The following is a 23,238-nucleotide window of genomic DNA, read 5'->3' on the forward strand; positions in this document are numbered from 1 at the left end:
GAGACCCGCGCGGGCCGCTCCGCTGCCGGCGCCCCCCATGCGCGGGGGTCGCTCCGCTGGGTCCTCGGCCTTGGCGGCGGTGGAGCAGGAGGCGGCGGCGGCGCAGGACGGGCGGCTGCGGGCGGCGGCGCGGATGGAAGGTCCCCGGGTGGATGTTTGCTGAGCAGGCAGGCTGAGTAGGCAGGGCTGGTGGGTCGGCCGGTGTTTCTGATCCGTGTGTGTGAGTGTGTGCGTGTGCGTGTGTGTGTGTATGCGTGTGCATTGTTGTGAGGCGCACGGGCAGGACTGGCGTGTGCGGGAGCCCGGGATCTCTGCTTCTTCTGCAAGGACTGATCCAAGATTATGGTCAGGGTGAAGGGAGAAGGCTCTTGCTTACCCCCCGGATTGATTATGCTCGGGTTTTGATTGCATTCGGGGTTCCTGTAGCCGCGGCCGCCTTCCCCTCTCCGGCGGCCCCCCTCCCTTGTTTTCCGTTAGAAACACGGGCAAGAAAATAAATGTATTCACTGGGTGTCGCAAGAGCAAAGGCTAAATAATCGAAGGTAACAGCAGCAGCCAGGCGAAGAGATCCGCACCGTACCCTGCTCACCCATTCCCAGACCTGCCCTCCTATTTATTGGCGAGACCTCCCTCCCTCCCTCTCGGTGCGAGTGCGTTGAGCGACTGTTTGATCCCGGGAAAAGTGCAGCTATCCAGCCATGGTGGTTTTCAATGGCTTACTGAAAATCAAGATCTGCGAGGCGGTGAATCTAAAGCCCACAGCATGGTCTCTGAGGCATGCGGTGGGTCCCAGGCCACAGACCTTTTTGCTGGACCCTTACATCGCCCTCAATGTGGACGACTCCAGGATCGGGCAGACCTCGACCAAGCAAAAGACCAACAGTCCTGCTTGGAACGATGAATTTGTCACCGACGTTTGTAATGGCAGGAAGATAGAGATGGCTGTTTTCCATGATGCCCCCATCGGGTACGACGATTTTGTGGCTAACTGCACTATACAGTTTGAGGACTTGCTGCAGAACGGGAGCCGGCACTTCGAGGACTGGGTAAGTGTTCACGTTGTAGATACATACATGTACATACGATTTTCAGTGGCATGGCTCTGGATGCAACATCTGTCTTGCAGAGCTAGGTTGCCAAGGGCATGTAATGCCTCTGAAGGCTTTTCATTATTTCCACACTGTTATATTGAGATAGTCATGGTTACTGTATAACTAATGCATGTGGTCCACAGGCGAGACAGGAAAGAAAAATATGCTGAATCTAAGTAAGAGGTATGTAGTTACCACGTAAGTTTCTGAAATTATGTGACATAAATACAAATCTCGTTGTTTTACTGAGTCTGAAAGACCCGAACCAAATGCATCCGTATAAAATATTATCCAAAAACCCAGATCCAGCACTTAGATGAGCTTCATCATTTCAGGGTGAATACTCTTGGTTAGCCTGGCAATGATGAGCCTTAAAAATCCAGACATGACCTCTGACAGGAGACAACCTCAGTGTCTTCCTGTCACTTGAGAGCTCACTGCATCAACACTGATGCTCCTCCTTCCTTCCTCCAGATGATCGACACCTCTATGCGTAGATCTAACGCAATGTTTCTTGAAGTGCTCAAGATTGATGAAAGGGTCCTAGTGGAATTTGGGCCCAACTGGAGAAATTCTGTTGTCTGTACACACAATGTGTCTTAACAGCTTTCTCAGGGTCTTTAAGACTCCCTAATGTGCCTCAGTGGGAGTACAAAAAAGCTGGAGACTCCTTGTTCTGACATCCTCAGGTAGCGTGATTTAACAGGGAGAAACCAAACAATGAAGAAATGGGAAACATGAATATGCACATTTCATATTTCTGCAGTTAAACAGTTAAATGGTAGATATCCTTTAAATGAGATGTATAATAAAACGATAGTAGCTATCTTCTCATTTTCAGTGTGCCCTGCTTGACCAGCTATCTGAAATTATATAAGCTCATCTTTTTATGTATTTATTTTTCATGGTCAAGGGTACCAGCCAGTATTTTTTTTTGGCAAACAGACAAAGAACCCAGGACCAAAGGGAAAATAGCTAGGGCTAATAGGTCTGAGTTTTATGTATTCTTTGGGGCTTTGCTTAATGCAGTGATGTAGAGATAGTGAAATGATGAAAGGGCATGAAAGAATTAGACTCTATTTATGCTGATTAGGAGCTGATCAAGGTTGCTGTTAAAACTTTTATGTATACAACTTCAAAATATTTTTCATTTTTGCTACCTATGTGTTGCACTGTGATAATCAGGGTCTAGGTTATTCTCAGACTCTATAAAAGCTACACATTAGTACGCTCAAATGGTAAAAGTGGGTGATAGAGGAAAAATAGCTATATCAGGAAAAGACAAATACAGCAGTATTGCAGATGTCTTTTACCTGGATTGAATGATAATCAAGTTGTGACTCTCCTGAAATCAAATGAGGTTTCATCTTTGAGACCAGTGGGATGAGGAGATCTGCATAGATTTTTAGTGAAAGAATAATAATTTTGTACATTCTTTTTGTGCATGGTAGATGTTGTAAGTTTGTCACCAAATCTGGAAACACCTTTCAGATTCCAGATGCCAAGTTGGAATTTTGGTGGGACTGGGGTGCATCCTGACTCTGATATTTAAGGTGAACTCAAATGTCTGAACACAGTCCGTAGATAAATAGTGGAATTTAACAGGTTGAAGTCCATTGTGAACAGGATCTGTGAGGAACTAGATAGCTGAATCAAATAAATGCTGGCTTTTATTGCATCAGGATTCATTGCTGTCCAGCATTCAGTGGGTGGGAGGAGATGAGGGAGTGACTACACTGCTTGTCTGTTGATATGACAGAATTGGGGACAGGGAGTGGATCAAAACTGATCAGCCCAATATAATGCAGCTTCTGAAGCATCACTTACCTTGTTTTGTACTGTAAACCCTTACCATTAGGATTGTGTTCATGTGCTATGTAGACAGCATACACCCCCCTCTGTGTCACAGTTAGAATGGGGGGGTGGTAAGTATTTATAGGATTGTGCTTTACACTTTCCAAAATCTTCCTGTTTACTGAGCACGTTGCCATAATTGTGGGTACTGTGTGTGTTTATTGAATTAATAGATAGGGACCTTTAGAGGACCCTTACAAAATCACACTGGTCTTGAGTTACAAGAAGACTTGTGGTCATGAAATCTCTGTAGAGTCCATACTGAATGAAATAAATTTATTGGTATCTTCATCAGTGTCTGGAGTCTGTATTAAAACCTGACAAAGGAGTCATCTGCAAAGTGAATGAGTTTCATACTACAAGGAAGATGCACATGGCCTAAACCAACATTAGGCTAAGATCTGCAAGTATGATACCAGATAGTTTTTTCTGTTTAATAAGAGGACTAATTCCTTCATTTCACTCTTGGCATTTAAGGCAGATATTTTTGTAGTACTCTTTTTGAACTCTGCAACAAGCAAATTAAAACCAGCAATCACAGTAACCCGTTCTTCCTTACTGCCTGAAATATCAAATAAATGCAGCCTACACACTTGAAACACACTTGAAGACCATCAAGTCTTTTTATGCCATTCTAAAGGTTTCCCTTTAGGCAGTCCTGAAAGTTGGAACTGGGTACCAAGCACTTGCTGAGTGTGATTGGAGTAATTGCACTGCTGCCCCTCCTCATCTTCAGAACAATGCAACAGTTATTGCAGGACTGAACTGTCATTATTAAGAGAACATTGAGAAAATGTTCATGTTCTGAGAACAGGTCTTGTCAACGTATTAATAGCTTTAATGCTTTTGATCTCATATAGTTTTAATAGGGGTTTTTTAGGAAATTTCAGAATTTGTTTAATAATATCTGCATTACGGTCAAGGTTGTTTTTAGGTTCTTGTAGAAGTCCAAAATGCAAAAAAGATTCACAAAAAATAATGTTTTGGGTTTTTTTTTCCCCTAAGAGGAAACTTTCTCATTTTAGCCAGCTCACCAAATTTGATTGACTTTTGCCATTGTGCAAATCCTTATATTTTTTTCTCAGATGAAGTTTTTGGAAAATACTGGATATTTTTCTCACTCTTAGGCCCGTGCTATATATGGATGCCATGGTTACAGTGGAAATACCAATGATAAACAAGTACAAAGCTTGAAATCATGATAACATCTATTGTAACAAGTAAGATGTGCAAAATCTTGGTTCCTTACATCTACAGAGTGTTCAGCAGTTTCATTTGACCTTATGATACATATAGTCCCTAAATATAGATATTTTAAATTATTCAAAGTTGTGGTGTGAAGCAGTGTTTCAGAGTTTACTGTATGAAAGCTTTTAAATAAAATGGATAGTTTTGTTGGCTTTAAGTAAGATCAATAGAAAATACTTGTTTGGGTTTCTAAGATAGGTATAGTAACAATTAAAAAGATGTCTGCTTTTCTAGTGGTGCATCAATACAGATAACACAGTAAAAGTGACAGTTTTGCAGATTTTTTTAGTCATGGCTACACTGCAGTTTTAAACTTTGGATTTATTAAATAAATTATTTATTTGACATTTTATGTCAAATATTTGGACATTTCAGGCTTTTTGTAAGCACAGAAAATGTCATATAGAATGGCATCGAGTATTCAAGAGGATGCTGGTGAACTTGGGCTTTAAAAACCATAAAATACAGAACAAACAATTTTGCAAGTTCTGACTGAAAAACAAACTAGTAACTTGACAGCTCTGGCTATATTTTTTTGAGTTAGGTAATTCAGGTAATAAAAAAATATGTTTTTATCTATCTTTCTTACATGTGGCATATGTAAATGATTCACTTGAGTTGGCAAAGCAGCTACATTTTAATCAGTGGAATTGAGATCAGGAAGGAAAATTCCATTGATATTTAGCCGTGTGGTTCCACTCCTGCAAATTATCATGATCAATGTTTATGTGTGTGGATGATTGGTAGTATGGGTTCTGAGTTCAAGTCCACTTTCCAGAGCTGACAACAGATGAAATCAGCATGATTGGACCTATGCCAAAGACTCCATCTAAGGGTCTTAGCCATTAGCCTAGCTGTACATGACAAAACCTATTGAGTTGTCCTAAGAAATCCTTTTGCTGGCTGAGTAGCTGAACTCACTAAATCAGCGAGGACATCACAACATTTAACAAAAAAAGCCTCTATTTCCACTGAAAATAATTTACAGTTATATTTAGGGTAATGAAAGAAACTTAATTTTCTGCTGTCCTAAAAAAACCCTAATGCTGTCAGGAAAAAAAAAAAGAAACAGATTTCAATGAGCTTTTCTTTGCTAAAATACCTTCCATACTCTTTTTCTTCTTTCAGTGTGGCTTCTTCAGATCTAAATTTAAAACACTGTACTTTTTTGAAAGCATCTTTCATATTTCCATTTTGCCAATGTGGAGTTAGTTGTGCAACTGTGCCACCATAGCATGAAGCAAGTTTATTATAAATTAATCTAATATCTCAGTAGCAACTGGGTGATGAGTTATAGGAAATGGCATGGGAAGAAGTTGCAGTCTATACAGTTAAACAGGTTATCTGAGCTCTGAATGTCACCCAAAAGGCAGTAGCTGGGGAGGAATTAAAGCTCTTCAGAGTCCTTGGTCCTGTGAGCTGTGATGGATGGATGTGAGAAGTAGAACTGTCTCCAGTGCCTTTAATCTGAATGAAATGGAAAGATTACTTAGGTGCCTTTTTTCCCCCCCCTTCTTTTAATACCATTTCTGTTGTTGGACTAGGAATGCCTTTCAGTCAGCAGGTGATCTGTTGTAGCTGGCAGACAGAGAATGAAATTGTCATCAGAGTAGTGCAGGTCACCCTGTGCATTCACCTCTGCTTGTGCCATGCACTGCTGAGGTCTGGCAGAAAGTGACTGCAGCATGTTTTCATTTTTATTTTCATCTGCTGACCGAATTTATTTGTGCTGGTGGTGTTGAAAGGCCTAGGATTTCACTTGCAAAAACTTTAGATTTCATCTAAACGGTGGTTCATGGGCTGCTGAAAACCTGTTATTGGAATCATATTTGTTGAAAAGAACAGGAAAATACTGGGGTCCTGTTTGAGAGGTTTTTGCATGACATGGTGGTCGTGGACCAAGGTCTGTCAGGCTTGTAGGGCTCAGCAGGGCTTCACAGGGACTCTCTCATTCTGAGACTAAGTGATTGTCAAGAGAGATTTTGGAGAGAACTTCATACAGATAGGGGTCTTCTTTGCCTTCTCCCACAGTCTGTCTCCCTCCTGTGCCTTCTCTTTTCCCTCTCTGCTGGGGATGTGGTACAGTCACACACAGCTCACCCACTGTCTTCTATCAATCCCTTCTACAGCTGCATAAATCTACTCCTACTCCCTGCTAGAAATGTTCTCTCCTAACAGCTCCTGCTTACCTGCAGTGCTTCCTAGACTGCTAAGAAGCAACAGAGGGGGAAAATGCCTTTGTGGTTGTTACTGCAGGGAGAGGGAAAGAGCAAAGTGGGGAAAGAAAGAGATGAGGCATGGGGAGAAACCTGGAGGAGGGTAATGAATAGCTGCTGTTGCACCACGTACTCCAGCTGCCCTTTTGGCAACAGCAGAAAGCTACACGTGTAGGAGACAGGGATGAGCTGGCATAGGCAAATTGGCTAGTTGAAGGCCGTATGGTGATCACTGGCCCGCTTTGGGATTTATTATTTTTTTTTGCCTGCTTTACTGAGTGTATAGCTTTTGAAGTCTCACTTCAGATGTGGAAAAAAAAAATCACTTAGGGTATGAAAAGTGTGTAGTGGAGCATGAATTTCACTTAACACTAAATTATCATAGCTGTAGGTCAGGACTTGAGTGTACCACTGATCAGAATCTCATCCTATTGTTGCTACTACCAAATATTGATACAAAGTGACACAGTGAAAATAGTTCTACTGAAGTCTGTAGAAAGTATTTGTTAGAAAACAGTTATTAGTAGCAGAGTCCAGTTCATAGGTACTAGTTCAAATCTAGACTTCTAAGAAATGTCCAAGTGGAGTGAAAACAATTCATGTATGTTGTTCTTGTACCAGTTTTAAGACAGTGTATGCCATTATTCCAGCTCAGGTGGTTCCATAGACACTGTGCAGAACTTCATGGTTCTGAGTAAACCACTGATCTCATTAGGTTCACTGGATATCATACAGTCAAGCTTAAATTCTTCCCTCAATAGGGGCCTATGCTCTGTTTCAGCAGAGCTCTCATTAGGGGTAGAAATCAGCCAAGACACAGACTCTCATTTAATAACATGAAAAGCATCCCAGTTTATTCTTCTTTACAGCTGTCCTGACTCTGTTTTACAGCAAACTCCTACTATAGGGTCCAACTGCAGCCCGTAACTGCTGGGTATTTCTTTCTGGACTATGACTGCAAGTATTAGTTTGCAGACTCTGACAGCAGGATTTTACCTAGGTTGACTCTGTCTTCAGGCTTTAACTCTATCAGACCCAGACTAACCTCATAGCAGATCTTTTACAGCAGCAACTCTCTTCCTTGTTTCCTTCTTCCTCAGAGCTCCTCCACTTCCTCAAGGCCCTCTTTCTCCAACTCCTCTTCCTCAAGGGCCTCCCTAACCAGCCAACCCACCCCTTTTATCACAGTTACCTTTATTAGTCACAGCTGCAACCCATTAAAGGCAAGGCTGTTCTTCTTCATTGGCAATTAGTACAACTGTGATTTACCAGGGGTGAGGTCACCTCTAATCCCTTCTTGTACACCTATAGTGCTCTAAAGGAAAACCAAGAATAAGTAACAGTTAAAAATATTCTTCGCTTGTATTTTTTTCTTACTGGTTTATAATTTTTCTGTAAATCTTACATCTGTAAGTCTGGTTTCTGCTCTCTAGTATCAAACTGAATTTCTGTCCTCCATGTCCAGAATTCTTTAAATATTGCCAAAACGAGGATTTGATTTCAGTTGTAATTGTAGAACTTGGTAACTAAATGTGATTTGTTTTCACTCTGTAAATAACTCTTATTTAAATGAGTGTTTTGGGTGTTTTCAGGTTTTGAAGGGAAACTGTGAATACAGTTTGTAAAAGATTAGAGACAGGAGCTTTTTGGTTTGGAATTGGCTGGTTGAATTCAGTTCTTCTTTACCCAATTCTGTCCTAACCTCCTTTCCCCCACCCCAGCTATTATCTTGTAAGAGAAAGACATCTGCAGTTCATGGTAAGAGAGGGTTTGGGAACAATAAAGTATGCAAGTAATGGATATTTGTGGTCAAAGAGGACCGAGAAGAGACTTTCCCGCTATCCACGTGGAAAGGTAGGGCTGAAAGTATCTGGGTATGGAATAAGATCAGAATTTCAAAGACAGCTTGGAAAACTGACATTTTGGGCTTGTGGGGATTGAACAAACCCTTTTGCCAAGCTGGTCAGAGCAAGGCCTGAAGAATGGGGTATTTTGGGTGCCCTTTTGAATCATACAAATTGTAGAAGTTACAGGAGTTTCAACGATTTGGGGGGAAAGTGATTACTACAGAAGGCTGACAAAAAGTTTTAACCTTGTGTTTGTGAGTATTTTGCTGTTTGGCAGGCAGTCACTAGACATTTTTAAAAGTAAATTCAGTAATATATTAATATGAAACTGCAACTATAAAGCTAATAAGCCATTCTAGAGATTGGATAACTTTCATGGCAGTTATGTACTTTGCACTATATTTTCGTAAAGAAAATGCAGGCGAATATGGTGCAAGAACATCTGCAGAATTCTTATCTACTCTGGCCATTATTCAGTCAGTAGCTTGAATTGCTAGAAAAGTTGATTTCTGAGTGTTGTCTCACTGGTATTCCTCCAAGAGTTAAAAAATCAATGATATTAAAGTATCATTGCTGGGATTTAACAGAAGTTACAAAAGCTACAATTTTGTGTATTTCTGAATAGCACAGCTAAGAAACCTAGAGGTACTGGCATGTTCCCATTAAATATAACAGGAGTTTTAATGTTTATTTTATTGGAAGCAGTGTTAGAGAAATGCTACACAGTTCTAAGAGTTTTTTTCCCCTCTGAACTCTGTAGGGCTTGAATTGTTGAGAATCAGAAGTAATGTCAGACCATAGCTTTTAAGATTAAAAAATCCCCAAAGTTTAATTCCATTGGAGGTTTGCAGGCAGGCATTTCTGCCTTATATCGGCTAACTTGAGCTGATTTGATTGTTCCAGACAATAGAATCATTTTGCTTGTTTCTAGTGTCCTGCTGGGCAATTTCATCACAGGCAGGAACAAAAAAAGCATGAATAATGGCTAGATGTTACCAAATAAATTTCATGCTTGCATAGTTTGAACAGCAAACCCCCTTGGTATCTCTGTATCTTAAATGAAGATTAGGGAAACCTAATACTTAGTGTTTCCACTTAGTATTGTTCCTTTATGTTTAATATCTTTAAGTACATGTGAGTATAAATAAGTTACAAACCTCTTATTATGGAGGACTGGTATTTCTTATGCATTTAGAACTCTCCATTCTTCAGTACACTGGCATTTTCAATGCCATTATAAGATAGATGGCTTTGACAATGTTAATATTTATAAGTGTATTTAGAGAGTGATGTGGTAGCAATGCAGCAGGATGTAATAGTGGTGGAAACATGAAGGGAAGACTGATGCATCCTCTGCACAGGTGATGAGGAAATGGCTGGAATTGTTTTGCTTTGTGTCACAGATTAAAAGCCAGCAAGATGGTATTGTCCTTCACTGTTTTCCTTCAGTTTCCTCTTTATCATCTGTATTTATGCTGCCAATTCTCCGTCTTTCTTTACGTGTTCTGGCTTTAAAATGGTCAAGAAATTATAGGGCAACTTTTACAATCGTGAATAAGATTTTGATGTTTGCCATGTGTTCACAGGCTATGTGAATGAAATGTCCTGCTATAGATCTCTATAGAGAGCTATTCCAAGTACAGTTTCCTTGCTGGGACCATATTTACTCATTGTGTATTTCTGGCATCTGTTAACTGCCCTTTATTTCAGGGTGAGATTGATCCATGGCCTTAGAAAATGATGTCTGATAATGTATTGGAAAAGGGAAGGCTTAAAGTCATTCATGCTGTGTCCACTATGTTTTCTCTCTCATGTGATTCTTTATAGTTACTGAGTTTGTTGGTTTTTTTTTTTTTCCTTTGAGTTTCATGGCCTTTTCCTTCCTTGTGACCCCACAGTGCCTTGGCACCTCTTGAACATTTGACCTCTTGGCCCACTTTTCTCCTTAATCCACCACTATCACCTTGTCCTTAAGTCCCAGCTGTCGTAACTTTTCCTTCATTTTCTGTGTAATTACTTCCCTTATATCCATATTGCCATTATTCCCAGCAGTCCCACTCCTTCCCCTTTTTTGTCACTCTGGTGGACCAAAAAGGTCTTTGTGTCAGTAGGACTCGGAAGCATCCCCAGTGTCTGAAGCTCTGTGGCATTTGCCCAGCCGCTGTCATCCTGAGCATGTCCCCGCTGTGCTGCTCAGCAAGCAGCAGGGGACTGATCATACTCGTGGCTGTTGGAGCAGCTATTTTCAGTCAGAAAGGAGTGATGCACTGAGTTTGCAGTTAGTTATACTACTGGAGTGTTTGAAGAAATAAATGTAATATGTAGGTTTGAACTTCAGGCAAAATGCTCTGGTTTTAGCAGACTCAGTGGGGTGTTGTAGGAACATGATCTGTCCCTGAAAAACTAGACTCTCCCAAGCAGTGAAAACACTATTAAAAACTTAGTTGGTACTGACTGTTGAGATTTCCAGGGACTCCTAATCACAGAAAATACCTACTAATGTTTGGTAATTTTGTTTTATTTAATGTGAAATGGTGGTTTCTGTCTTCAAAAATTTCCAGTCCAAGCACAAGTTGAAAAGGCAGGTTGGGGAAGCCAAGAGAAATATTAGAAAAATGCTTACCAATGTGAAAGGCTGCAGTGATAGCTGAGCTTAGCTTTGCTTGGTGTCCCTAACTCAAAATATCAAGGGGAGAGGCAATAATGGAAATTTTGCTAGAGATATTTGGAGTTCCTGCTGCTTTACATAGTGTGGTGTTTCTCTTCAAGGAGTTGATGTGTTTAGAGGGGCAGCGCATATGATCTAGTCCATGATTCTCAAACTTCTAGTTGGTTCTTAGTGTCCCATACGGCTTCAAGAATGTTTGGTACTGCCCAGTTTGCGGGAACTATAAGATTTTTCTGCATAATTCAATGAAAGCTGATATTGTTTTATTGTATTACAGCTTTTTTTTCTGTAGTGATAGGTGGGTTAGACCACTAGGAGTACAATAATCAAATTTGGATATGATATATAGGGATAACAGTATGTACAAATGTCACTGGGCTGTGATAGGATTTTATCACACTTCTTTACTCTTCCTGCTAGAAATTTCTCAGAGCCATGCCAAGCCTCTGAAAGGAAGAAAGAGGAAAAAAGGATTTTATTAACACCTCATGCCTAGTTTTTAGAAGTGTTATCTATTGAATCAGAAGCAAGTGACAGGGCTTTTCACATAAAAAGCAAAACCTTGGGCTTCTTTCCGATGACCCTCAGGCAATACTTCATTTATTTATATATTTATAGATATCTAGATACATAATATAACTAATTTTAAGTTTATCTATCTATATACAACTTTAAAAATAATATTAGTTTAGTTACTGTATTTGGGAGGTAACTTTGCATATGCATTTATATAAGGCTGGGTGAAAGGCTTTAAAATACAAGTTCAGCTAAACTTATTTTGAACAGTTCTGAGGAGTAACCCAGACACTATGACCTAGACAAGCTCCTATAATCTCTTTACATGCTATTTTCTTGCCAGTCCATGCTCGTTCTTGTCTGCTTTGCCCATTAGTTGCAAAAGGCCTTGGGTAGGGGATAATGTTACTTTCTAGGATATATGATTTAGCAGACATGTGGGGTCATGATTATTTTTTGAAGGGTGTTCACTTTACCATAGTAATATGGTAACAAAAATAGATGGGGAGCAATTGACATTGTTCATCACAGCCCAGAACAGTGCAAAAACCTCAGAAACTTTCCTGTGTTGGTTATGTTGATAAATAGATGTGTGAGTAAGCAAAATCAATATACCTTAAACAAACAAAAATTGCAAGTTTGTAGTGAGTGCTGTCCATTTATTACTGGAAGACAGACAGAGATAAGTTGTATCGCACACAGATTCAAAGCTGATGTTCCTATATTGATTTTAATGGGTAGTTCTTTGAGTGGTCTCTGTTGCTGAAACTATTCAGAGTATCTATATCATTTCATTGCAAACATACTGATTCCTCTGTGCTCCTAGATAGTTACATCACCATCAATTGAATTTCTTCTATGTTTAATATTGAACTTTAAGTATTTCTCTGAATTGAGACCTACTGTACATTTTTCAGCAACGTGGAAATTACATGAAGAATTTAGGCTTCTGATTCAGCAGCCTTTTGAAAGTGTTATCTAGCTGTCTTTTCATGAATGGTTGTATCTGTTGTCATAGAATCACAGAATCTATTGGGTCCGAAGGGACCCATCAGGATAACCGAGTCCAGCTCCTGGTCCTGCACAGGTCCCCCAGGTATCACCATGTGCTTGAGAAGTTTGGTGCTGTGACCACTCTCTGGGGACCCTGTTCCAATGCCCAACCACCCTCTGAGTAAAAAACCCAGTCAACCCAGCTTCTAAACTGTGTACAAATGAGTTTGTGAGTACATTGTGAACTGCTTGTGAATGTGTTTGGTCAGAAGTTTCAGTTCTGACCATCAAGCCTTCTCTTCAGTTTGGTAATATGTGTTGTTTTGGAAGTGGTGTTGTTGAGAGTGTTTTTAAACAAAGGAAAACCCCCCAAACCTTAACATTTTTGGTTTTGTTTTGGCTGACACTTCATTAATAAAACTATAGTAAATCATTGGCTACTTGAACAAATTAAATGAAGCTGATCTCTAGCCTTCTTTGAATGTACTCTTGGACATCAAACTGACAATCTCTGACAGGTTACATTTGGTTTAAAATGTGCATGCTCTCCAGCCAACCACTGTTTTGCTGTTAACAGTGTTATTAATACCATAAAGCTTTCAATACCCTTAGTGTATTCTAAAGTTTAGCCTTTTCAAAAATCAGGTTTAAAATCAGACATGAAGTGTGAGAATGTAATTCTGTCTTTCAGGCTGTTCCTGGAAGACTGATGTTAAAAAAACCCCATCTGACTGAAAAGGAAGGCAGGCAGAGTGAGAAGTGAGGGCACCTCTGGTGAAGCCTTTTCTCCCTACAGCAGACTCCTTGCTGGACTGTATGGGCTGCTTCTCTTTGGGACCTGGACATAATTGTGGCAGTGATCAGTAAGACAAATTACAGGCCAAATGTTTTGTAGAACTGCCAAAATGTTTTCAGCTCTTCCAATAACTGTGAATCAGCCCTGCACCCTATTTGTAGACTTGCAAGCAAAATCCGCTTCCCAGCAGCAGTGTGCTGCTCTGCAGAACCCCTCTATTATAAGATTTATGCATGGTTAATGAACTTTGTGATGCAAAAAATGTGAAGTCTCGGAGACATTTTATGCAGCTATGAAAATGTACTTGATGCCAGTGATATCCCAGTGAGACAGGAGCAAAGTGCTGAGACCTTGTCAGAGCATGGATGCATACATGCTGGCAGCCTGACAGTTTTGAATGTAGGAGTTACTAGTTTCTCTTTGATAACATAACTCTTTGTGCAGAAACAGAAAGTTCATAGTTTCTCCCTGTAGCAGTTTATGATGTAAAATAAGAAAAACAATCTCACTTTTGGAGTGCAATAACCTGTGTTTCAAGCTAGATGTGGCCTGCAAAAGCCATGGAAAATGTGTAGCAAAATAAAAACCTATACTTTACAGAACAGAAGTATGCAAAAGAAATAAATTATGTGTTATTATAACTTTTAAAAAATGTATTTGATGGCCCTTGGGGAAGCAATAGTTGTCTAACTGAGGAGTTAAGGGAGAGTGTTTTTATTCACATGAGTCAGCAGAGAAAGAAGCTGAAGCTTGTGTGCCAGACCAAGGAACATGTAAATATGACAGATGGTCAACAAAGTGAAGCCACTTTGTAATAGAGCATTTTGTACAAATAAGAGAGATCTTTTTTGCAGCAGGCTTTATTTAACTAAAAGTTTCAGAATGTCAAAAGAGATCAACAAAAAAATAGCCGTCATCACTATTGCTTGAACACTAGTAACACTGTTACCAGTGTTTCTGGTAACAGGTGGGGTTGGTGAATTTATTTTCACAGTACACAAGGTATTTCTGGTCCACATTACATTATTTTCTGAAATTTGTGTGAGCTGTGAGATAATGTGTAATAACTTTATTATAATCTTACATGCTGTGAACTGGTCATGCAAGTTTTTACATGCTTAGTTGTCCTGCATCTACTTGTGATACAGCATGTTATCTCTTCTTTCTTCTGTAATTATTGCCTTTATTTCCATTCACATAATTCCTTCAAACAAATGAGCATGTCAGTGATGGAAATGAAAGGACAAACATTCACTCATAATTCAGGTACAAAATCTTCATGTCAAATGAATAATCCAGTCTTTTTTGTCAGTGGTTCCAGAAGAGGCCCTTGTCTGCTTTTGATTTACATGTAGTGATACATAGATCTTATCTGTCTTAGGTTGTAATGAAACTCATTAGCAAAATAATCTGAGTCTGGAGAATCTTGAGTATAGTCATCTTCACAGCATTCCTGAAAAGAAGTGTAATGGATGGAGATTTCTTCATGTTTCCCAGAAGTATGGCACAAGCATTGTGGTTTTAATCTCACATTTTTGTAGTGGAGCTATCAGTTTAATTTTTACAATGGGGAGACAGAGGCTGAGATCTAGACTAGTGAAATAAGGTTTCTGCCTAATACCTTCTAGAGGTATCTCTTCGTTTCCTAAAGCTTCTCCCTCACCTGTCGATCTCTCCTTTTACTTTTGTAAAGGAAGGGTTCTCACCATTACATTTCTATTTCCTTCTTGCAGCTTGCCTTTTGTAAGCTAATGGATTTATGGTTTGATTGGAAGGGTTTTTTTTTCTGTTTCAATTCTCCAGCCGCTTTATTGTGGGGATGCTTTCCTTCAGTTGTAGTAAACAAACAGAAATGCAGGGCCTTTGTTTTGCTGCCTTCTTGCCCCTGGAGCTTTTTCTGTAGAGGTGTGGATCTATAAAACCAGGCTTCCAGAATTGTCAGAGATGTCAGTAGCTGGAATCTGTGCTGCTCCTGTGGCAGCTGCTAGCTGGGGAAGCACCAGCTTAACTGTTTCAGTGAAAAAGTTACCAAATGCCTCCGGTATTGGGCCTACCTGTGTATGAATATACATAAACTGTCAAAGGCTTGGAAGAATTGGACGTGCAAATCCCTCTGAAATGTAGAACAGATTGTTTTGAATAATTTGAAACTTCAAAGGTTGCTGTCCTAACTTAAAATTTTGTATTTTTTTTGTAGCCCCATAACTGCAGTTAACATGGTAGAAGATAATAGCAGACAAAATGTAAAGTCAAAGCATTTGTTATTTGATTGTTCATTTGAAGGAAAGGGGACATCCACTTGTGTCCATCATTTCAAGGAAACAGAACATTTAGTTGTACATTGTCAGGGTCTTCTGGTCTCTTCAGGTCTCTGTTACTAAGAGTGGAAAGGCTCAGGATCCTCCAGCTGGAGTGGTGTGAAGAGGGAGTACGTACAGCTGGTGTGTGCTGTGGAGCAGCTGTGCAGTGCAGCAAAGCCTGATAGCCCAACACCTGAGCGTGTTTATAAACAGATGCAGTGAGATGTTACCGGTGTTGCCTGCCTGCCAGACTGCTAGGCTGTGGTTTACACAAGGCTGTCCCTGATTTTGAAAAAGCCACAGATTCACTACACTGGATGTGCTGACATGGCTTGGGGTTAACATGTTGCCCTTCAGGGCTGAACCCAGTTGGGAAAAATTTGGAGCAGATTATAGAAACTGGGGCTTCATAAGTTTTAGAAAGAGAGATTCTGGGGAAATGAAAATGGGTGTTCATTTAGCTACTCATTGTTGCAAAATTATTCATTATTTAATGTGTTTGGAGCTCAAATGAAATGGGAGAAGGATGCAATATACCTATTAGCATCATTTCACAGTGAAGAAGGGACATTCTCTTTGGTTTCCTGATATTGTGTGTAGTATTGCCCTCCCTGATCAGTATAAATTGACATCTAGACTTGTAAGTGTAGTAAAGATTTTACTTATGCTTCTTTCATCCAAAAGGTGCATTGTGCAGATGCTACAGAAAAAGTGTTGAAATCTGGATTGCTAAGGTCCATCAGACTAAAAGTAGTCAGCAATGGGAATATCAAATTATGTGATATTACATGAAGCTGAAGGCATTGGTGTGCAAAGGTGGTGAATGTAAGGCTTCAGTTACTTACAGTTTTCATCTGTTTAGGAGAATGTACTTTTACTTACAACTTACATGTTTTTCTATAGATTTCCAAAATGTAATATTGACTACAGTACACTGCTCAGTGATCTACAGGAAGAAACCAGTGCTGTTAAAATATTCTGATGAATTTGCTTCATCTTTCAAATGCATGTGGCTCATGAACATCAATTAGAATAGCAGCCTAAGGGAGTATGTTAACAGCTTTATTTCATACTGGAGGCTTATAATACTGTGACACTTTTTACCACAGAGAAGCTACAATTTTCTTTCTTTAGGCAAATATGAAAAGACACGCTGCCTAAATACTAAAATTCTTTTCAGATTCTCCTGGTGTCACAGGTTTACCTTCCCATATAAGTAACATTGGTTAAGGATAAATTTTGTTATGACGGAATGTTTTGAATATATCCTGGAATTGAATGAATACTAGATGAATACAGATTTGTTTATTAATATTGTTGACAGGTACACTGTACAATGCAAGACCCTATCAGTCATCACCACTTCAGTATGAAGTTAACATTTGTGTCCTCACTTCTTAAGATATGAATCTAGTATGTTAGATGTTCATCTCAAGGCTACAGAGCAGCAGAAAAGAGACCATATGGGAGGGGTACCCAGCTGTCCTGAGAGTATCCCTGCTTACAAACCAGATTCCTGGTAAGCTCTGTAATCAAGAAACTCAGCTAGGTAATTTCTTTGTGTCTCAAAATGCATCTGCCCTGAAGCTTAGAGCTCATGTCCCAGGGCTTGCATTTTCAAACCCACAGGCTCAGTCTTCCTTTCTTTTAACCCTGTTAAAAGATACTACTAAGGGATACTACTTTTCCAGGTCCACTTCCCTCTTGTACCTTCTTCTCCTGGTGGTACTTGTAATCCCTCATTCACCGGTTGCTGTTAGCAGCTCCTCTGTTGAGAAGTACATCACTTCTGCTCTTAGCAGAATTAAAAAATTGGGGTGACAGACTGCATTTACCAAATCTCCTAGCTTGATTTTAAAAAAAAAACCAAAAGTTTTGGATCAGAATAACTGGCAAAAATGTGGGTGCAAAGGGATGAATTAATTTATCTTTATTTATTTGGGTGTATATATGTCCAACTCATTTGTTGGGGGTTTTTTTCCTGTTAGGAATCTAGGAAAGAAGATGTCATTCTCCAACAGTCGTGTATTCTCTTGTTCCCCTTTTCCTCCTGGAGAAAGTGAGACTAGTAGCAGCTTTAATTACAGTTAACATATTTAATCATTAGAAAGCTTAATTTGAAGACCTATTTTGTTACACTGTGTTTCCCAATGGCTCCATCCACTTGTGAGACAGGTATAAACGGATAAAACACATTAAGGCAGTGAATATGTGTCATAGGAAGAGGTTAAGTTGGTTGGAAGTTGTCAGGCCGCCTCTCTTTTAGGGTTGTTTGAAACATAATTGTGTGACAGCAGATACAGGAACAAAATATGTTACTGAGAAAGAACAAAAGCAAATTCGGTCAGGTATTTCAAGGCCAAGGAAACTCAGCTGAGTTATTACTGGCTCCTATTAACATGCCTGAAAAAAATAATGTTCTTTGCTTCAGCTGGGTGGCCCTCAGAAAGGGGAGAGATTCTTTCCTGCCCTTTGAAATCATCAAAGAATATGAAAGTAATAATTTCCAAAGTTATCTCTATGTCAGAAAACCTCACTGTTCAGGATAAGCCAGGGTAAACAAAGGAGAAATAGGAAGTGACTTGTAAAAAGTATGGATTTGAACCTGTGAGGTGCTGAGTGTCTTCAGTGAAGTGCTGAGCTTGCTTGATTTCCAGTTAGTTTATGGCTCTTGGTTCCTGACAGGATCAGTCCTAAGATTAGATCTGCCCTCTGAAGTAAAATTAGGTTCTGCTGGCAGCTTTTTTTGACTGCCAGTGTTGCTTGCGGTGCTTATCATCAGTGCTCTGTATGCACACAGACATGTACAGCACTTGAGTAAAGACTGAAGCTAATCTACAGGGACTTCCACATTTTCATTGTTTGTCTGCTGTACAATTAGAACTCTGATATGAAAATGAGACATCGAGAGGGTGAAGCAAGGTACCAGGTGCTTACTGACAAAAGGAAGGTCCTTCAATTTTAGTGTCATGCTTAGGAGCATTTTTACATGTTTTTTCCCTTATGTACAGTAAAATAATGCCAAATTTGTGTGGTACTTTTCCTCAATAGATTCCTAAGTGGGTATCAATTTGATGAATGTATTGAATACGCAATCAAGACCTTTGGGTAAAGAAGCATGTACTGGTGTAATTCTTCACTTTCATATGAACTGCAAAGCCCTTCACATTTAGCTTTTTTGACTTTCATTTGAGCCATTCATGTAGTATGGGTGTCTCAATACACCCTGTTGTGCGTGGAGATTGAGAGGTTGTAAAGGATGTTTGGACTAGATTCCTCCTCTCCCACTAGTACATGCTTTACTGTCCCTTTGGAGGTTAATTTGCTACCAGTGACTGCAGTCATTATTGGCATTATTTGAACTAAGGGTGGGTATGAGACTTCACTGCTAGTCATACTTAAGGGGAAAACTGTTTCTTCATGGTAGTTTTTGGAATTTATACAAGGAAATCTATATGCCTTAAGCATGAACTAAGAAATGTATATGTAGTCAGACTGATTCAGTCCTCTCACAATTTATTACTCTTATGATTACTCTTATGATTAGAAAATGGCAAAAAAATTTCATCTGGTTATTGCAGTATGTAGAAAAAAAAATCTTACCTGAAATAACACTCAAGTTTTTCACAGCATGACAGATATGAAGGATGGTTTGGATTCTTTTTTTTCTGGAATTCTAAATCTATGCTTGTATAGAAGGTTTTGACCACCTTGATTCAAAGGGATATTGATTAGATTATATCTTTCCTAGGGTTGGTTTGTTTTCTGTGTCTTGAATATAACTTGTGTGTTCATTGTCCCTGCCAGTACATGGGTTATAAACAAATTCTAGGCAAAGGGGAGGAAAAAGAAACAGTGTTTAATTCTACCAATGCTCCTGCCTCAGGCTTTGGTACGCAAAGTTTCATCAAACAGGTTCTTCTACCTCTGTTTCCTCATTCCTCCTGAGGAGAGTCAAGCTGACCATGCTTAATTAATCACGAGGCTTAAGAGCCTTCCTTGTGCTGCAGAGAAACAGTGCCTCCTTTCCCCAGGACCAAAAGTGCCCAGTAAACAGTGAGAGCACAGATCCAGAGCTGTGATCTTTTTGGTGTGATTGTTTGCTGGGGCAAATTTGTTTTCACTTGGTGCATGGTGACATCTCTAGGCGGCCACAGGGAGAGGAACCCAAATTTAGTGAGCAAGAAAAGTTACTCCTGTGTAGGGAGAGGCAGTCTCCTGTCAAGCCTGGGGAGCCTTGTTTCCCATTGTTCAATGATGCAAATCACCTGGGAAGTTATGCAAGGGAAAAGCCTGGGAAATACAGCATATTCTTTAATATACAGTAATCTTTGGAGGATAATATTACATAATCATGACATCACCATCTGGGATAAGACAGTATTTTGTAGCCAGTGTTTTTCCACTTACCTAAAGGATGATCTTAATACTGCACAGCAATGCTGAAAATGGAGCTATGCTGATAGTTGCATATTTAACCTCTTTTAGGTTATAGACTTCACTTTACATCTTCTTGATCCCAAATGTGTGGTGTATGGGACTTCCCTAAAGACTACTGATAAGGGTAACTTTCTCTGAAACACTTGGAGACTGTGCTTTGAATCTCTTGGTTCTCAGAGTAAAAATAAATGTGCTTCAGACTGTGTAATGAGAAAAGACCAGACAAAATCTTCCTCTTTACTGTACAGATCATGTAGAAATCTGTCCAATATTATTAATTAATTTTGGAACAGAAGATAAAACCAGCTTTCCTGCAGCAGGCCTGTATGGATCAAAAGCTGGGAAAGATCTGTCTTGTCTGAGTAACTGTGTGATATTTTTGACTTGCAGACTCAGCTTCAAAAGGGCAGTCCAGATACCTGTAGAGCTTTAAAAGTACCGTGTGCTGGTTTTGAATATTAGGGCTAAATGTTCCTATTGTCCCTCTCCCATCTTCTCCCCCTGCTTTCTCCCCTTCCCCCCTCTGTGCTTTAAGGACCTAAGAGAGCCATGTAAATATATTCCTTTTCTGTCTGTGGAATGGGCGAAGCAGGATGCTCTCTGTGACCCTAATTCCTGTTTTATCTCATGAAGAGGACTCCTAAATAGTGGTAAGATGGTTAGTTTGGATTGGGTCACATTATTGGCTGTGAAAGCCCTCTCTGTGACACAGGTCAGTTGAAAGCCTGGTGGGAAAGATTTGCATGGGAGAAAATTTCCTTCAAGGTAATATGGAGCACAAGGATGGCCTGTTTGGAGAGTTTTCAAAACCCTGTGCTTATCTGAAGATCTTACTGGGAACGGAGTGCTTCTTCTGTTAAATGAAGATGGTAAAGCTCAGTTCCTCACTCCCTTTTTTTTCTGCTGTGTGAATCAGAGCTGTCTGGGCTGCTGGTCCTGCTAGGTGTTATTGCCTGAGCAGGGAGAGGAGGAAGAGAAATACAGGGATCATAATTGCAAAAAAACTCACAAAATGTCTGAAATACCTCAATATTATCCCAGAGAAGTATGTGTCACTGATAAATGAGCCTTGATATTGTTTTCAAAATGCTCAAGAGAAGTTTATCATCACAGGCCATGCACAATCCACTGGGATCTTAGGAACCAGTCTGAGTGTAGTGTGATCTCATAACCTGGAAACAAAAGTATGCTCACAAGATGTACTGAAAAGTTATTAGGTTGTTCCAAACTTATTCCACATTAGATGGTTTGTAAAATTTACTTATATAGAGATCTGTATCTTTGACACTAAGGCCTTACTATGTTAATTACAAAATTGTGTAGGCTCTTCTGATACCTCCAGTCCCAACTGATACCTCATCCTTAGGTATGCATATTTGGATGCATCCAGATATGGGCCAGATAGATGCTGAGGGGGATTGGGTCACTGCTGTGTCCTTGCTGCTCTGGTTACTCAGTAGCTGCTAACTAGGAGGTTTCTTCACCTTGGCTCAGTGCATTTTGTGGGGTTACTGCAAGATTTCCTCACTCTGCGGATCTCTGACAGGAGCATGGTGGTTCCTGTTTTCCATCTGAGGCTGACAGAGGTAGCAATTATGAGTATGGATAGAAAACTATTTCTTCCCAGCTGGTGTGCATGATCATCGAGTGCTTTGATTAACCAGTTCTGGGGCTTAAAGTGATACACTGTTTTTTCCATTCTTTGTAGTGTTTTTGGCAAGGGGTGGAGAAAATATAGTCATAGCTCTCTTTTCTCTCTTTGTTTTGTTTTCTGCTCTTTGTGTTCAAGCACAAAATGAAAGAGTTTGCAAATAAAATAAATATTAAAACTAAAAAGTACTTTATATCCTCTCCTCACAGAAGTATGTCTGAAGATAAATAGGAACAGATCATATTGGGAAAATATTTTTTTCCCCTCGCTCCTTAAAATAAAGCAATTCCTCTGTTATTGAAGTTTTCTGCAAGTAAACCACAAGCAGACATACAAAGCGCAGCCAGCTACAGGATGATAGCCTTGTTTTTGTTGTTGTTGGGCTTTGGGGGTTTTTAACTGCAGATTTAGCCATTGCAAATGGAACCACTAAAAACACATCAGTGTTATTTTGAAAATTCACAGCAGATTCAGCTCAGACCAGGAAGTGAGGTGTTGTCCTTTTAAAGCCTGATATACTGAAAAGGGTATTTCTGACGCATGACCTTCAGTGAACAGGAATTCCTCTACTCAAAATCTCATCCTTACCATGAACTTCACTACCACAATTCATCCTCTCACAGCTGTGTGGAAAGTGACATATTGTGGAAAAAAAAGCCCCAGCCATGAGAGATTTTCTCATGTTTTCTAAAATAAATAGCAAGGACTTGCAAAATATAGAGCATGACATTTTGCTGAAGTGTTTTGTGTGCAAAGAAATGTGATTTTTAAGTTGCAAGAGAGCTTTTTTTTTTAGTAGAGTTCATTAGCTGTTAACTAAATAACTGATTAGATTGTTAAAATCTGTTTAACTATTGAATTGTTAAATATCACAATAGAAACCACTGAGGCCTAGGTTCTTGAAAATCTGGTTTGAATTTTGAGTGGTGAATATTTGAAACTCACAGTGAAAAAAATCTGGCTCTGCATGTACTTTTTGTATATGTTTGCTTTCACTTTTTTTTCCCCCACTTTCTTTTGTGTGCTCTCTCTCTCACTGCCTTCAATTTAAAGGCACTGAAAGAGCACCTAGGATCTGGCTGGTTTGAGAACTGGGCAAAAGTGGTTTGTGAGCATAGCAGATATGATGACATGCTCAGCCATGGTGGAGAGAATGAACAATAAGAATTTCGTACAGATACTGAATATTACTGCAGTTAAATGCATGCAAAAATACAGCCTTTTTGTAAGAGATGCACACTGTGGAAGGCATTAAATTGAAGCCTCTTTGGAGTAGGAGAGGGAAGTATCTGGCAGGCATCTTTTTTAGGACTCTGCACTTCAAGAATTTGCTAATTCCTGCTTTTTAACAGCCCAGATTTGCTAACCTCTGGGACAAAAAGCAGGGCCTACTTTTTTCTTTAGTTCTTTGTGGAAATGGGTGTTGGCTAGAGCTAGATAAGGATGAAAAAGGGATATGTTGTCAAGATTGCTCTGTTTTTGCTTTTGCTTTATTTGCTGGATTATTTTATTTAACCTAAGGCAATTATTTCTAGTGTTTAATTTTAAAAGCATGCAAGTGACAGAGAGCTCACTGAGCCACATTCCATTGTTTCAGCAAGAAAATGAATAAATAATA

The 23,238-nt window shown here is 39.6% G+C and overlaps 1 protein-coding gene across 2 annotated transcripts in view; it reads left to right on the plus strand.

The window, feature by feature from the left end:
• The first annotated feature begins 51 nt into the window (after positions 1-51).
• The window catches only part of PRKCE (protein kinase C epsilon), a 288,985-nt gene continuing 265,798 nt past the window's right edge, over positions 52-23,238 (plus strand). The window contains exon 1 of one of the 2 annotated variants that reach the window (XM_015622198.3): positions 52-1,046. In XM_015622198.3, coding sequence (XP_015477684.1) covers positions 699-1,046 — 348 coding nt within the window. In that variant the 5' untranslated portion in view covers positions 52-698. The remainder of the gene's footprint in view (positions 1,047-23,238) is intronic. The other variant, XM_015622197.3, reaches the window with a different exon arrangement.

This window comes from Parus major, chromosome 3 (assembly GCF_001522545.3).
Source record: "Parus major isolate Abel chromosome 3, Parus_major1.1, whole genome shotgun sequence".
Taxonomy (NCBI): Eukaryota; Metazoa; Chordata; class Aves; order Passeriformes; family Paridae; genus Parus; species Parus major.